Source organism: Mastomys coucha, unplaced genomic scaffold (assembly GCF_008632895.1).
Source record: "Mastomys coucha isolate ucsf_1 unplaced genomic scaffold, UCSF_Mcou_1 pScaffold15, whole genome shotgun sequence".
NCBI classification, from domain to species: Eukaryota; Metazoa; Chordata; class Mammalia; order Rodentia; family Muridae; genus Mastomys; species Mastomys coucha.
Genome location: NW_022196897.1, coordinates 152,626,863 through 152,640,482, shown reverse-complemented (window position 1 = coordinate 152,640,482; position 13,620 = coordinate 152,626,863). Strand labels below are relative to the sequence as shown.

At 56.3% G+C, this 13,620-nt stretch overlaps 1 protein-coding gene across 1 annotated transcript in view; it reads left to right on the top strand.

Moving 5' to 3' along the window:
• The window catches only part of Prex1 (phosphatidylinositol-3,4,5-trisphosphate dependent Rac exchange factor 1), a 149,348-nt gene that overhangs the window by 113,999 nt on the left and 21,729 nt on the right, over positions 1-13,620 (top strand). The window contains exons 14-21 of the mRNA XM_031372802.1: positions 1,936-2,011; positions 5,206-5,278; positions 7,559-7,701; positions 8,303-8,395; positions 8,864-9,012; positions 10,552-10,637; positions 11,651-11,787; positions 12,293-12,398. Of these exons, the coding sequence (XP_031228662.1) occupies positions 1,936-2,011; positions 5,206-5,278; positions 7,559-7,701; positions 8,303-8,395; positions 8,864-9,012; positions 10,552-10,637; positions 11,651-11,787; positions 12,293-12,398 (863 nt within the window). The remainder of the gene's footprint in view (positions 1-1,935; positions 2,012-5,205; positions 5,279-7,558; positions 7,702-8,302; positions 8,396-8,863; positions 9,013-10,551; positions 10,638-11,650; positions 11,788-12,292; positions 12,399-13,620) is intronic.

Below are 13,620 nucleotides of genomic sequence, written 5' to 3'. Positions count from 1 at the left end.
GGACCTTGCCCTTGAGTGGAGCAACCCTGGACCAGCGTTTGTTGAGTGAATAGTTTTCTTCCAGCCAAATGGGCCCAGCAGCAGCTTGTACCTCCTGGTGCCCTGAGGGTTAAAGTCACGGAAAATACGCTCACGGGCTTCTTCTGGAGGCCAAAATGAGTGGCTCAGTGTCTGTTATGAAGCTTGTGGTTGTGGGTGGAGGGACAGGGACAGAGTGACGTGCCTTGTTCTGGGGACTTCATCCACTCTGTGGTCTGGGAAGTCAGGCCCTGGGAACCCTTTACCCACAGCCCTACCTCCTCAGTCACCCTCATTTGCTACTCTGTGACAGTTCTAGGAGGTAGTGACAAAAGACCCGGCCTCCTCCTGGGCCCTATGGCCTCTGCCTGTGCCCAGCGACCTCCTGGGCCCTATGACCTCTGCCTGTGCCCAGCCTCCTCCTGGGCCCTATGGCATCTGCCTGTGTCCAGCCTCCTCCTGGGCGCTATGACCTCTACCTGTGCCCAGCCTCCTCCTGGGCCCTATGGCCTCTGCGCCTGTGTCCAGCCTCCTCCTGGGTCCTATGGCCTCTGCCTGTGCCCAGCTTCCCCCTGGGCCCTATGGCCTCTGCCTGTGCCCAGCCTCCTCCTGGGCCCTATGGCCTCTGCCTGTGTCCAGCTTCCCCCTGGGCCCTATGGCCTCTGCCTGTGTCCAGCCTCCCCCTGAGCCCTATGGCCTCTGCCTGTGTCCAGCCTCCCCCTGGGCCCTATGGCCTCTGCCTGTGTCCAGCTTCCCCCTGAGCCCTATGGCCTCTGCCTGTGTCCAGCTTCCCCCTGGGCCCTATGGCCTCTACCTGTGTCCAGCTTCCCCCTGGACCCTATGGCCTCTGCCTGTGTCCAGCCTCCCCCTGGGCCCTATGGCCTCTGCCTGTGTCCAGCCTCCTCCTGGGTCCTATGGCCTCTGCCTGTGCCCAGCCTCCTCCTGGGCCCTATGGCCTCTGCCTGTGCCCAGCCTCCCCCTGGGCCCTATGGCCTCTGCCTGTGTCCAGCCTCTCCCTGGGCCCTATGGCCTCTGCCTGTGTCCAGCCTCCTCCTGGGCCCTATGGCCTCTGCCTGTGCCCAGCTTCCCCCTGGGCCCTATGGCCTCTGCCTGTGCCCAGCCTCCTCCTGGGCCCTATGGCCTCTGCCTATTTCCTAGTGGCCTTCCCTGGGCCTGCTGGTATGACTTTTTTCTTTTTAGGTGGTGGTGGGGATACACCTAGGGTCCTTGCTTAGGTGAGACAAATTCTCACAACTGACCACGCCCAATCCTGAACATCCTTCAGCGGCTCCACCCAGGGCTGCAGAGCTCAGTGGCTCGGCCTAAGGCTGAACTTGTTGCACTTAGGCAGTTCAGGTCCCACAACCCCTAAGGCTTGCAGGGTGGAGTGCATACCTCACTGGGACCCCCCCTGCACCCTTCAGGCTCCGGCTTTGCTCTGTGCTCAGGGCCCGGCCTGCAGTTCAGCTGTGTGTTTTTGAAACCTGTGTGTCAGTACCAAAAGAAGGCAGAAGGGTGGGCGCCTCGCTCACCCCTCTTTAGCCACTCACGCGAGGCTCCTTCACTGTGGCCTGTGGACGTCTGTCAAGCAGAGGTCCTTGCTGTGGGGATATGCGGCTCTGTGGGATGCCCATGGTCCCCAGTGTGGCACTCCACGCCAAGACAAACCTTCTCTACATGCAAACAAAGCTGCCTCAGGAGGCATGGCTGCTCAGAGAGGCATGGCTCCCCTGGGCTAGAGAGTGTCTGCAGCCTGAGGCGTCCCCATCTGCTGCTGGTGGGGCAACTGGCCCATAAGTCAGGAGTGGACCAGCCTCTTCGCCACGTCCATTGAGGCTCTTCTGGCTGGAACAGGCTCCAGAAACCAGCATGCTCCCCATCCCCTCCAATGCCACTCATTGTCCACCTCTTCCCCAGGGACCGTGATTACCACCTGAAGACCTACAAGTCTGTGGTCCCCGGGAGCAAGCTGGTAGACTGGCTACTGGCACAGGTGAGCATGCGTGGCCCAGGCTCTAGCTGGGGGACAGACCCAGCTCCCTTCTGCTGTTGTCAACAGTGCGATCACCCAGGGAGCGCCGCAGGAAGGGAATGTATGGGAGCTGCCCCTGCACAGCAGCTTTCTGTCACATAGTGTGGCATCCTTGGATGTCCCTGATGCTGCGTTTCATACCCAACCTTCTCCCTTTCTGCCATTCCACTATGTAATCGCCTGATTGGTTGCTTCACAATCACCCCATGACAGCCACAGCTCCGGGCATTGCGCTTGCTTGTAACCACAGTCAGAGGCAAGGCAAGCAGCAGAGAGAGCTGAGCCTTTTCCCTCCACGTAATGTCAAACGTTCTCTCCTGTCCAAGTGGATTTCCCCTTCGGTGGCATTGGTTGGATGAGCCCCGCTTAAATGCTTAAGTCAGTATGGAGGTGATCAGGCATGTTGAGAGGGACACTGAATGTCTCAGGATCCACCCCTAGGTGCTTGGAGACCAGCTCACATGCTTGGGTGGTGAGTTGAGACACCAAAGGTCAGATGTATCTAGGCTTAGAGAAAACAATGAGCCTTGCCGTGTGAGATCTCAGATCCTACCTTGTCATCCTGTTTGACCCTCAGGACGAGCTGGGGTGGTGTGGTGGCCATCCCAATGTTACAGACGGAAGCCTGAGGCTTAGGTCATGTGACTTGTTTAGCATTCAGGGCCAGGTAGGAAGTGCCAGGATGGCCGGTGCACCACCTTGATAACAACCCAGCTGTGGGATGATGGTGATCAGAGATGACACATGCTCTGGCCTTCTTCCTCTCTGCCTTCTGGACCCCAGAGCCAGCACCAACAACTGTGGCAGAGAAGATAGACAGTTGGGGTACCCTGAGAACCCTTTGCAACAGCTACCAGTGCCCTGCAGATGGTGCTGCCGAGGGCCTGGGCACATGAGTCACAGGGGAGGCCATATGAACCATGCAGGGAGGGGCTGTGTATAAATACAGTGTGTTAGAACCACAGCCTGGGGCCAGTGACTGACTACCCCTTGGAATCTCGGTTTTCCTGTCTGGGATGTGGCAGCTGGGAAAGCCCGACTCAGAAGGAAGCCTGCGTCAGCCCTCCTGCCTATGCCTCAGTTTCCCCTGCTGACGAGGAGTCAGTCAGCGGAGGCATGCAGCATGGTAGGCATGGTGGGCAGAGGTATCCCATGCGTGTGTAGCCTTCGGTCACTTACACTCTCCTCATGCTTCCACTGGTCCCCAGGAAATCAGGTAGCAAGATGGCGATAGCTTGCCTGGGCGCCTTTGTGTCAGGCGGGGGGTGTGCACATTTCCCTTGCGGGGACTTGTAGGGGGCGCCATGACTTTTGATTGAGAGACAGAAGCAAGCAGAGGAGTTAGAAAGCACTGTCCAAACTGCTCTCCTCCCCCCTCCTGACTTGTCCTCCTCTGGGGCACTCAAGTCTGTCACCGTGACCTGGGCTTGCCTTGTGTCCTTAGGAGCCTCCCTGGCCTCTGCCTCTGGGGATAGAACAGACAGGCTCGGCTGGTTCTGAGCTCTTTGCAAACCAAGTAGTCTCCGGAGACTGGCTGGTCTTCTTCAACCAAGCACCCAGCCAAGGCCACTTGGGCTGGCTGCCACTGTCTTTCAGTTCTGTGTCTGCTCTGGATGTATCTGTCCCCTCCCTGTTGCCTCCTCTGTCCTGGCTTCAATCTTGCCATTCCCCTGCCTCTGGCCTAGGGTCCTAGGAGTCATTTGTTTTCTCTGGGATCCTCACCCAGTAATGCTTTGAGCACAGGCTCCCTCAGCAGCTCCCTAGAGTCCTCCGCCTGCCCCACAGCCCCTGCTACAGTCCCGACACCTGGTCCTCACTGCTACTGGAAATGCAATCATGTCTCTTTGGCCGGGACAACCCTCCTCCACCCTCCAGAAAGAGAGCCAGGCCTGGCTGGTGAGGTGTCTGGCGGCCTTTCCCCTCCTGCACTGTCACAGTTGTATGCAGGGCTGGCTCCCCGTGTGTCTGGAAGCCCAAGGAGCCTGGCCCTAGCTGTCGTGAGGTGCTCCTGATTGCAGCCTTCGGTCCAGTCAGCAGCTGGGACTGAGTCAGCCAGCTCCGCTCCCACCCTTTGGTCCTGGCCTCTCTCTACCTGGCTAGCAGGGAGATGGTTGGCTTCCAAGCCGGTTGTGGTGGCATGCACCTGTCCTAGCAGACTGAGTCGGGGGGGATTCCAAGCCAAAGCTTGCCTGAGCTGCAGATGTCTTGGTTTACAAGCGACACGGACATGCTGCTTTGGGCTGGGGAGAAGGTGGGAGCCCTGCAGCCAGGCCACCAAGAGAGCAGACACCAACCAGAAGTCAGCTCTGGTCCCCATCCCTTGAGATCAGCCAGGCCCCTAGTTCTGATTATAGGTCGTAAAGGCAGAAAAAACTAAAGATGACTGGGCCAGAGGCCATATGTCCAGACGCGTGGAACTAGGTGGCCTTCGGGACAGTTGGTGGCCTCAGTGGCCTGTCAGGCCATCATCCTGTCTCAGATCGGACCACCACAGCCATACTGTCACCACCTCCCACGGCTTTGTCCCTAGTGGGACATACAGTGGTGCCCCTTTTCCTGAGGTTTTCAGAAGCCCCTGCAGGCTTTCTAAACATTGTGGACTTCCTTTCTAACATTAGGGGACATGGGCAGAGCCAGAGTGATTTGGGATTTGTGTCTCCCGTGAGAGCAGCGCAAGGTTGGTGGCCCAGAACACCTAGGGTAGTCTCTTGACTCTGCCACGTTACAGTGTTTTACCCTGAGGTCACATTGTGATTGCAGAAGCACCAGGCATCACACCTTAGTTCCAGGCAAGGAGTAAGGAAGAAAGGGACAGTCTACCAGCACAGGAGGCTTGCTACAGCACCCTGACTGCTGGAAGGTTTTGATGTGTCTCGTCCGTCCACCTTGACTCCCAGGGTGGTTGTAAAATAGGGGGAGAATTTCCTGACTTGGGAGGGATCAGGGAAGGGCTGTTGCTAGGCAACCAGCATCATCCAGTAAAATCACTGCCTTGTTAGGAGTTTATCAGGAATAATCCCCAACATGGTTGGGGACCTTGGTAGCCGCAGTGTGACAAATCTCTGCCCTCATGAACTAGTGTTTCCTGATGGTAGCTCGTCTCAGCCGATTCAGTGCTGGCTCCCCTCAGAGCAGCCTCTTCTGCTCCATTTCAGGGGGACTGCCAGACACGGGAGGAGGCGGTGGCGCTTGGTGTAGGCCTGTGCAACAACGGCTTCATGCACCATGGTAAGTGCAGGGCCCCCACCCCCAGCTTTGCACACGACACGCAGTGTCTCAGCATTGAAGGCTTATGCTTTGGTCTCCCCTGCTCCCAGGTAGCATGGTGTTTCCCCCCCCCCCCCACCTCTGCCCTCCTCCCCGCAGGACCTTTATTGGCCCCTCTCTCAGAGAAACAGTGTTCTCCTCCCCCATGGGTGGCCACTGTGTGCCCAGCATGGTGCTGCATTGGAGTACAGAAGGGTAAACACAGCGGGGGCTTGGGGCTCAGGGTCGAGCATGTGTGCGTACAGTACCCCCTTGCGCATCAGACAGACACAACACATCCCGTGCGTGCTGGTGAGCTGGTGCTGTGGTAGGAATGCTAAGAGTTGGGTACAGGTACCGGCTGCAGAAGTGTGCGCTGGTGGCAGGGGACTGGTCCTGGCTGTCCCCGCGTCATCTCCCTGCCTCTGTCTTTGCTTTGCTTTAATTTAGATTTAGTGAACTTGCTCTGCAAAGGGCCAAGCAGCTGCCACAGTACTGGAACAGAAGGGGGTGTGGCTAGGTGCCAATAAAACTTTATTTGGGAAAACTGGTGGGGGGGCATAGCATTCCAAAGGCGATTTGCCTGCCTGTGTCCACGGCCTTAGGCTTAGTTCCTCTGTGGCCTCGGTTTCTCTGGTTTCTCCAGAGACCTTGCCATCTTGTCTCCTCTGCTGCTCATTTCCTCAGCTGAAGGGACCAGGCTTGGCCACCCATCGGGCCTGTCTCCTTCCCAGAAGCCGCTTGCACCCTCCGTAGCGCTGGCCCTGCCGCCCATCCTCGGCAGGAGCCTCTCATTTGTGGGTGAGGATAATTGTGGTCCACTCAGCCTTGTTCCCGGAAGGCAGCTATCTGGAGAGACTACACAAGGAGGGGCACTTGGGCAGCCTGATGCCCTCAGGGCCCTTCAGGGGGGAAATTGCAGGCTGTGTACCCCCCTACACACACACCCTACCACAAACTCAAATATCTGCTAAAATAGGAAAGGACCAAACATTGGGGAGTGGCTACGGCAAAGGGCAGTGCTGGCGCAGAGTCGAGGAGGGGATAGTGCATCTGCCACGTCTGAACTGAGCCTCAGCGTCCTGGGTGTGTTCTGGGAGGGACTTAGGCAGACAGGGAAACTGAGGCTTGCCGCTGCAGCCCTGAACCATCTTGGTCTTCTACTTGAAGGGAAAACCACAGTGCAAAGGGTTAACATCTCAGATGGAGGGATTTGAACCCAGGTCTGTGCACACCTCTCAAAGCTGGACCTTGGCTGGGAGCAGGAGGCAGGGCCTCACCTGGCTGGGCTGGTGACTCGCAAGAGGGTCTCTCTGAGTCTCCTTGGGCATCACTGATCAGAGACAGCACCGTGACTCTCCTTCCCGCTCCGGAGAGTCTCCTAACCCCATGTTTACAGCAGAGGCCAAATAAGCAGGATGCCGGGAGCCTGGCTGCTCCCTGCTCTGAGGAAAGTAGCAATTTGTGCATCTGTTTGTTCCAACGTGGGGATAGGAGTTGCCCAGCTACACGCTCACACAGAGGTAGTTCCCCTGAAAGAGGAAGAATACCCCCCCCCCCCCCCGGAATAGAGTGGGGTCTGGAGGAATCTGGACTGGCTCTTTTGTCGAAGGCCCTCACAGGCCTTAGACCCCTGCTAACTCTGGGCTTTGATGTACCTTCTTTCTTTCCTTCCTTCCTTTGTTTTTTCCTTTCTTTTTGTAAGATTTCTTGGTGTGTGTGTGTGTGTGTGTGTGTGTGTGTGTGTGTGTGTGTGTATAACATGGGTGCACTCACCCATGCACACATGTGAAGGCCAGAGGTGGACACTGTGTATCTTCCTCAGCCACTTCCCACTTTAATTTTTGAGACAGGTTCTCTATCTGAACCTACCTCACACACATCCACACCCCCCCCCCCAAGCTGGGTAGCTCCACTGACCAGCAAGCTCTGAAGATGCGCTGGTCTCTGTTTCCCCAGAGCTCGGGTTAGAGACGTGTGCTGCACCTGGCATTCGTACCGGTGCTGTGGATCCGAGTGTAGGCCGTACTGCTTGCCCCGCAGGCGCTGTACCCAGCGAGCCAAGTCAGGTTGTTAAAGGAGTCTGATAACCAGGCCTTGATGAAGTTCACCCGTGTTAGCATTGGCTCATAATTCTGCTTCTGTGCAATGCTCTCTCAGCCAACCTACGCTTGTCCAGGAGCCGCTTCTAGCCTGTGGCTACCGGTTGGCCAAGGCAGCTGAACCGCTGCCACCTGACCTCACTGTGTCTGTGGCTTGCAGTTCTGGAGAAGAGCGAATTCAAGGATGAGTCCCAGTACTTCCGCTTCCATGCTGATGAGGAGATGGAGGGGACCAGCAGCAAGAATAAACAGCTTCGCAACGACTTCAAGCTAGTGGAGAACATTCTGGCAAAGCGGCTGCTGGTAGGAGCACAGTAGGGCTGCTCTCCCTCCCTTCCCATGACTCTGGGCAGCTTTAGACAGTGTCCAGAGCAGGACATGCAGCTCTGAGCATGAGTCTTGGGTCTGAGAAGCCAGGTCCCTGTGTCAGCCAGGGCTACATTCCTCATGAAACACTGGGGTTGCAGGAGTTCCTACCCTTTCATCTATCCCACAGCAGGTCCCTCTGTGGACACTAAAGCCCTCCAGTGTCCCCTATCTCACTTGGATGAGATTCAGCATCTGTCCCGAGCTCTTCCCGCCTCCCCAACTTTGTCTCCTGGGTAATGCTTTCCTCACTGCCTGAGCCAGGCCAGTCTCTCACCCTGGGGCTGCCTCAGGGCCTTCCCACCTGCTGTGCCTGCCCCCTTGAGCCCCCCCCCCCCCTATGAAGTTCTCAGAGGTCACCTGCTTTGTTCTTTTATTTTAGCCTGAGCACGTTCCCAGTCACGCTGTATAGACTGTCCCCTTCAGTACAAGGCTCAGTAGCCTTGTAGACTTGGGGCGCCCACTGGCTGCAGGATCTTGGGGGAGCAGAGTGGTGTTGCTACCATCTGGTTGCCATAAGTGCATCTTGGGCTTTCAGATCCCGCCGCAGGAGGATGACTATGGCTTCGATCTTGAGGAGAAGAACAAGGCCGTGGTGGTGAAGTCCGTGCAGAGGGGTTCGCTGGCTGAGGTGAGACTCACCGGTGGCCACTCAGGTGGGGTGGTACCCCAGCTGGGGGTGTCTCTTGTGTCTCTTGAGGTGGGCCAGCTCAGCAGGTTCTGAGTTGCAGGGTAGCTGGGAAGGAGACTGCCTTCCTGGCATGGTCCACCAGCGCCACCTGCTGGTCTTATGGGGGCGTGCAGGGAAAGCTGAAGGCTCCCCGAAGGGTTTCTTGCTGTCTCCCAACTCCAGTTTATGGCATCTCGCTTCATAGTCTTGTTCACATTCTCATGGTTGCGAAGTGGCCACCACACTGACCTCCTTGTCGTCACAACACAAGCTGGCGCCAGCCATTTCTTCCCAAGGGAACTGCCACCCACCCTTGCCTCCTTGGGCTTTCATTTACAGCTCAGAGCCCAGCTTCCTGGTGCTTCTAGAACGTCCCAGCTTCCTTGGTGAAGAGGGAGGAGGCCATGACACCTGTGCTTGTCCCTCCAGATGGCTGGCCTGCAGGCGGGGAGAAAGATTTACTCCATCAACGAGGACCTGGTGTTCCTGCGTCCCTTCTCTGAGGTGGAGACCATCCTTAACCAGTCCTTCTGCTCCCGCCGCCCACTGCGCCTCCTGGTGGCCACCAAGGCCAAAGAGTGAGTGTGAGCCTCAGGCTGACTCTGCAGGTCTCCCTGGGCCTGGGCCTCCTGCGTGGGCCTGTTACCTTTGTTAGTCTAGCGGGATGTCCCAGGGACAAGTGACAGGCTCAGGCTTGGGGACACGGTTTTGTCAGGGTGGATACAGTTCCTACCTTCCATGGATTCTTATGAAGTCAGAGAGGGGCCGGGGGACAGATAGAGTGGGCAGGTGTGAGGTGTGTGCTTGACTCGGTGGTCATCAGTCAGGTGGAGGTGGAGAAGGAAAGCCAGGGCGTGCAGAGACAGTGGCCAGAGAGATGTCACTGGGGATGGAGTGATAGCTCTCGGAGATGCCTTCCAGAGGGGGCTTCTGGAGGACAGGGGCTCTAGAAAGATGAGGCATTCCCTGCAAAGACCCCACCCGAGGTTGCATTGTTGGTGGCATGTCGGAGGGACAGAGGCAGTGAGGGGTTTGGAGCAGAGCTGGAAAGAGGAGACTTGAGCAAGTCCCTGTGGATGGCCAATGGAGAGGAAGGCTTCCCTGGGGCTGCAGGTGGAAGCAGGTGCCTTCTGCAGCTGCCCGGCTTGCAGGGTCTGGGTGGGCCATGTCCAGTCATAGGTACAATGGGTGGGCATTTGTTTATTTATTTAATGTATATGAGTGCTCTATCTGCATGTACACTTGCATGCCAGAAGAGGGCATCAGATCCCATTACAGATGGCTGTGAGCCACCATGTGGTTGCTGGGAATTGAACTCAGGACCTCTGGGAGAGCATTCGGTGCTCTTACCGCGGAGCCATCGCTCTAGCTCCGTTTACTTCTATTTTTAGATTAAGTATTGGTGCCACGCCTCCCAGTTCCTTGAGGCAAATGTGGGGAGTTTTCAGTGATTCGCAACCTGTGGGTGTCGACCCCTTTGGGGGTCAAATGCCCCTTTCACAGGGGTCACCTAAGACCATTGGAAAACACAGATATTTCTGTTATGATCCCCCAACACTAGAAGATTACAGTTAGGAAGTAGCCATGAGAATCATTTTATGGTTGGGGGTCCCCAGAGCATAAGGAACTGTATTAAAGTGTCGCATGCAGCATCAGGAAGGTTGAGAGCTGCTGGTTTAGACTCTGTCTCTGTAAGGAAACGGTGGCAGGCAAGGCTTAGCAACTCGATGCCGGAGTCGGAAGTAACCAGGGTTTAATCTCCGAGGACAAGCTCTGGGTGGCTCTGCCTGCGCGGTAGACATGGGAGGGATCATGCTGTGTGCTGGAGACAAAAGCTGCGTAGCGGCTCAAAATGAATGACATCTGCCACTCTGTGTGGCTCCTTCCCTCGGCACCCACAACCCCAGGCTGTGCCTCCCCTTGGTATCCGCCATTCTCTCAGCCCCTCTCTGTTTTGGTGATGGCCTTTGGTTCTTTACCACATGCTTTGGGGACCTGGTTGACTGACAATATCTCCTTTCGGGGCTAGAGACAGGGCAGGGTGGTGGCGGGAAGGGACTCCTTGAAGAGCCACACTCCTTTTTCTCATGGCCTGTCTCTGCTCCTGTGCCTGCTAGGACCATCAAAGTCCCTGACCACCCAGAGGCCCTGTCCTTCCAGATTCGAGGATCAGCCCCACCGTGTGTCTTTGCTGTGGGCAGAGGTGAGCCGGAGTTTGGTGTGTAGAGCCTCCTTGGGGCCACATCGTGGGCGTAGAGAGCCGTATGCCCAGTGCAAGCTTCCATAACTTCCCAGCCGCACCAACATCAACGTCCAGCTGTGTGAGACCTTGGCTAGGGCCTTATGCAGGCCAGCTAGAACTAAGAGAGTGACTAACAGCTGGGCAGTGGTGGGCAGTGATGGCACACGCCTTTAATCCCAGCACTTGGGGGGCAGAGGCAGGTGGATTTCTGAGTTCGAGGCCAGCATGGTCTACAGAGTGAGTTCCAGGACAGCCAGGGCTTACACAGAGAAACCCTGTCTCGAAAAACCAAAAAAAAAAAAAAAAAAAAAAAAAAAAAAGAAAAAGAAAAAGAAAAAAAAGAAAAAAAAAAGGAAAAAAAAAGTGACCAACATCTGCCGAACACTTAGTAAGGGCCAACCATTCCCTATGCCCAAGCTTCCAGAGTCCTTTGAAGAGTTGCACTGTTTACGAACTTCACAGATGAGAACATTAAGAAGAGAGAAGTTTTGTGTTGTAGACTGCTGGGTAGAGATGTAGCCGGGGCCCCTGAGACTGGGGCCTTCACGGACCTAGGTCCTCAAGGCCTGCGCATCTCTTAGGCTGGAGGCAGCTGGCCATTTGTTTCTATTTCTAGACCTGTCTGTTAGCCTACACGTGCTCAAGACACGCTGCTTGGGACCTGTGGTAGAACTGACAGGGATGGACTTGACCTGGCCAGCTATATATTGTGCCCTGGATTTTCTGAGCCTGTGCCCGAGGGTAGCTTTGGTGTCTCTCTGCCTCCTAGCTATAGTCTGTCACTATGCGGGCATGCAGGGGTCCAAAAGATAGGAGTTCGAGATACCACATTGGGCCGGCTGCCTCTGCTGTGTCAGCAGCAGCTCTCTGGTCGGCAGCTGGGAGGGGGCATGCTCTGGACGCAGCTGTTGGCAGGGGCAGCTGGAACCTGGCTCCTCTGCCTGGCTCTGGCATCAAGTGCTCCTGTCTCCCAGGCTCTGAGGCGGTGGCTGCCGGGCTCTGCGCGGGCCAATGCATCCTGAAAGTCAATGGCAACAGCGTGGCAAATGATGGCGCCCTTGAAGTTCTCGAGCACTTCCAGGCTTTCCGAAACCATAGGGAGGAGGCCCTGGTGAGCACTTAGAAGGCGGGAGACTGGGCGCCATCTTGGAGCCCCCTTAGAGGCACTAAGCTGAGCTGGGTGTGAAGGGCCCTTTTACAAATGAGAGTGTTGTGACGTCAGCGTGCACTATACGCTATGTGCAACAAGTCACGTTGACTGTAGGGTTGGGGACCCGGGTTCTGCTGGAAGTCATAGTCACCCTCTGTCCACATGCCTTCTCTTGGCAAGTGTTTTTACTGAGTGCCCGTCACACACCAGGCGTGCTTCCTGATGTTGGAGATTCAGGATATATGAGGATATTGCTTTTACCTCTCGTGTTTTCAAAGCCCTGGTTCAGAGCTGATGTTCCACACTGAGGACTGAGTGTGGCCAGGGGTCCCTCGGGTTCCAGAGTGACATTTTGGAGGTCTCTTCAGAGGTGGCCCCAGGGACAGGAATCGGGCCCACTTGCCTCAGCTCGCCCCTTCCTCTCTAGGCACCGCGAAGGCGGTCCTCTGACAATACTTCCTTCTAGGGTCTTTACCAGTGGGCCTACCACAGCCATGAGGATGCCCAGCAGGCACGAGCCAGCCAGGGTGCCCCTGACGAGGACCTCCAGGAAGATGAGCAGCCTGACTCAGGTAAGGGACATGGAGTGGGAGGAGCTTTAGTTTGGGGCCACCGTGATGGCCGGTCTTCCCAGGTCTCCATCCCAGTTGGTCCTCAGGACTACAGCCGTGTTGGCTCCCTTGGTGCTGTGAACAGCTCAGAGCAGGGCCCCATCTTTAGCAGTTCACACTGTCGTCCTCGCAGCCCAGAAATGAATCTCGCTGGGCCTTGGTTCTTTCTGGGACTCTAGGCAGAGTCCACTGACTCTTTCAGCTTCTAGAAGCCTCCTGCATGCCTTGGCTCCTGGCTCTCTTGCTGGCTGATGGCCTAGCACAGTTCGCCCAACTCCTAGCTCATTGTCTTGGGACCCCGCCTCTGTCTGCCCATGAAGGTTCCTGTGATGGTTCCCAGTTACTCTTCCTTTTTTTAAAAAAAAGCAATTTATTTATTTTTATCTTATGTGCATTGGTGTTTGTTTGTGTGTGTGGGATGTTTGGAGGTGTCAGATATTAGAGTTATAGACAGTTGTGAGCTGCCATGTGGGTGCTGGGAATTGAACCCAGGTCCTCTGGAAGAGCAGTCAGTGCTCTTAACCACTGAGCCACCTCTCCAGCCCCTCCCATTTACTTGTCATTGGCTCATCAAGAGTTGGTTGCTTAGTTACAGCTCAGATTCTCCCTTGCTGACAGTGTGACAGGCTCATGGGTTATAGGATCAGAAGGGTGCGTCTTCTGTGGGCCACTGTTCTATCACGACCCGCCATGGTCCTCTCTGGAGTCACTCTTGGGCTCTGACTAGTGAGCTCACTTCCTCTGCTGGTTGTTGATAGGGCATCAGAAGCTTAACCCAAGCCTGCCCCCCCCCCACCTCTTTATCCTGGATTCTCAGGCCTCTTTAGTCCTTGCTTCCGCCCACGCGATTCCTGCAACACACTGTCCACTCGGCCATACTTTCTTCCCACAGCCAGGGTCTGACCAGTTCCCACCACCTTAACTGGTACTGGAACTGGTTTTTACCAGGATTGTAACAGCTGTGTGCTCACTGTCCTCACCCCAAGTTGTTGATCACCACCCCAAGTCGCACATGGTGTTCTCACACACTGAGAGCAGAGCCTCCTGGTGGCCTCTTACCTGCTCAGGTAGAAGAAAACACAACCACAACCTTCAACGCAGGGGTCCGGCCAGCCTGGCTCCCAGCACCTCCTCCCTCCTCCTTGCCCTCTGCCCGGCCAGCCCGGCTCCCAGCACCTCCTCC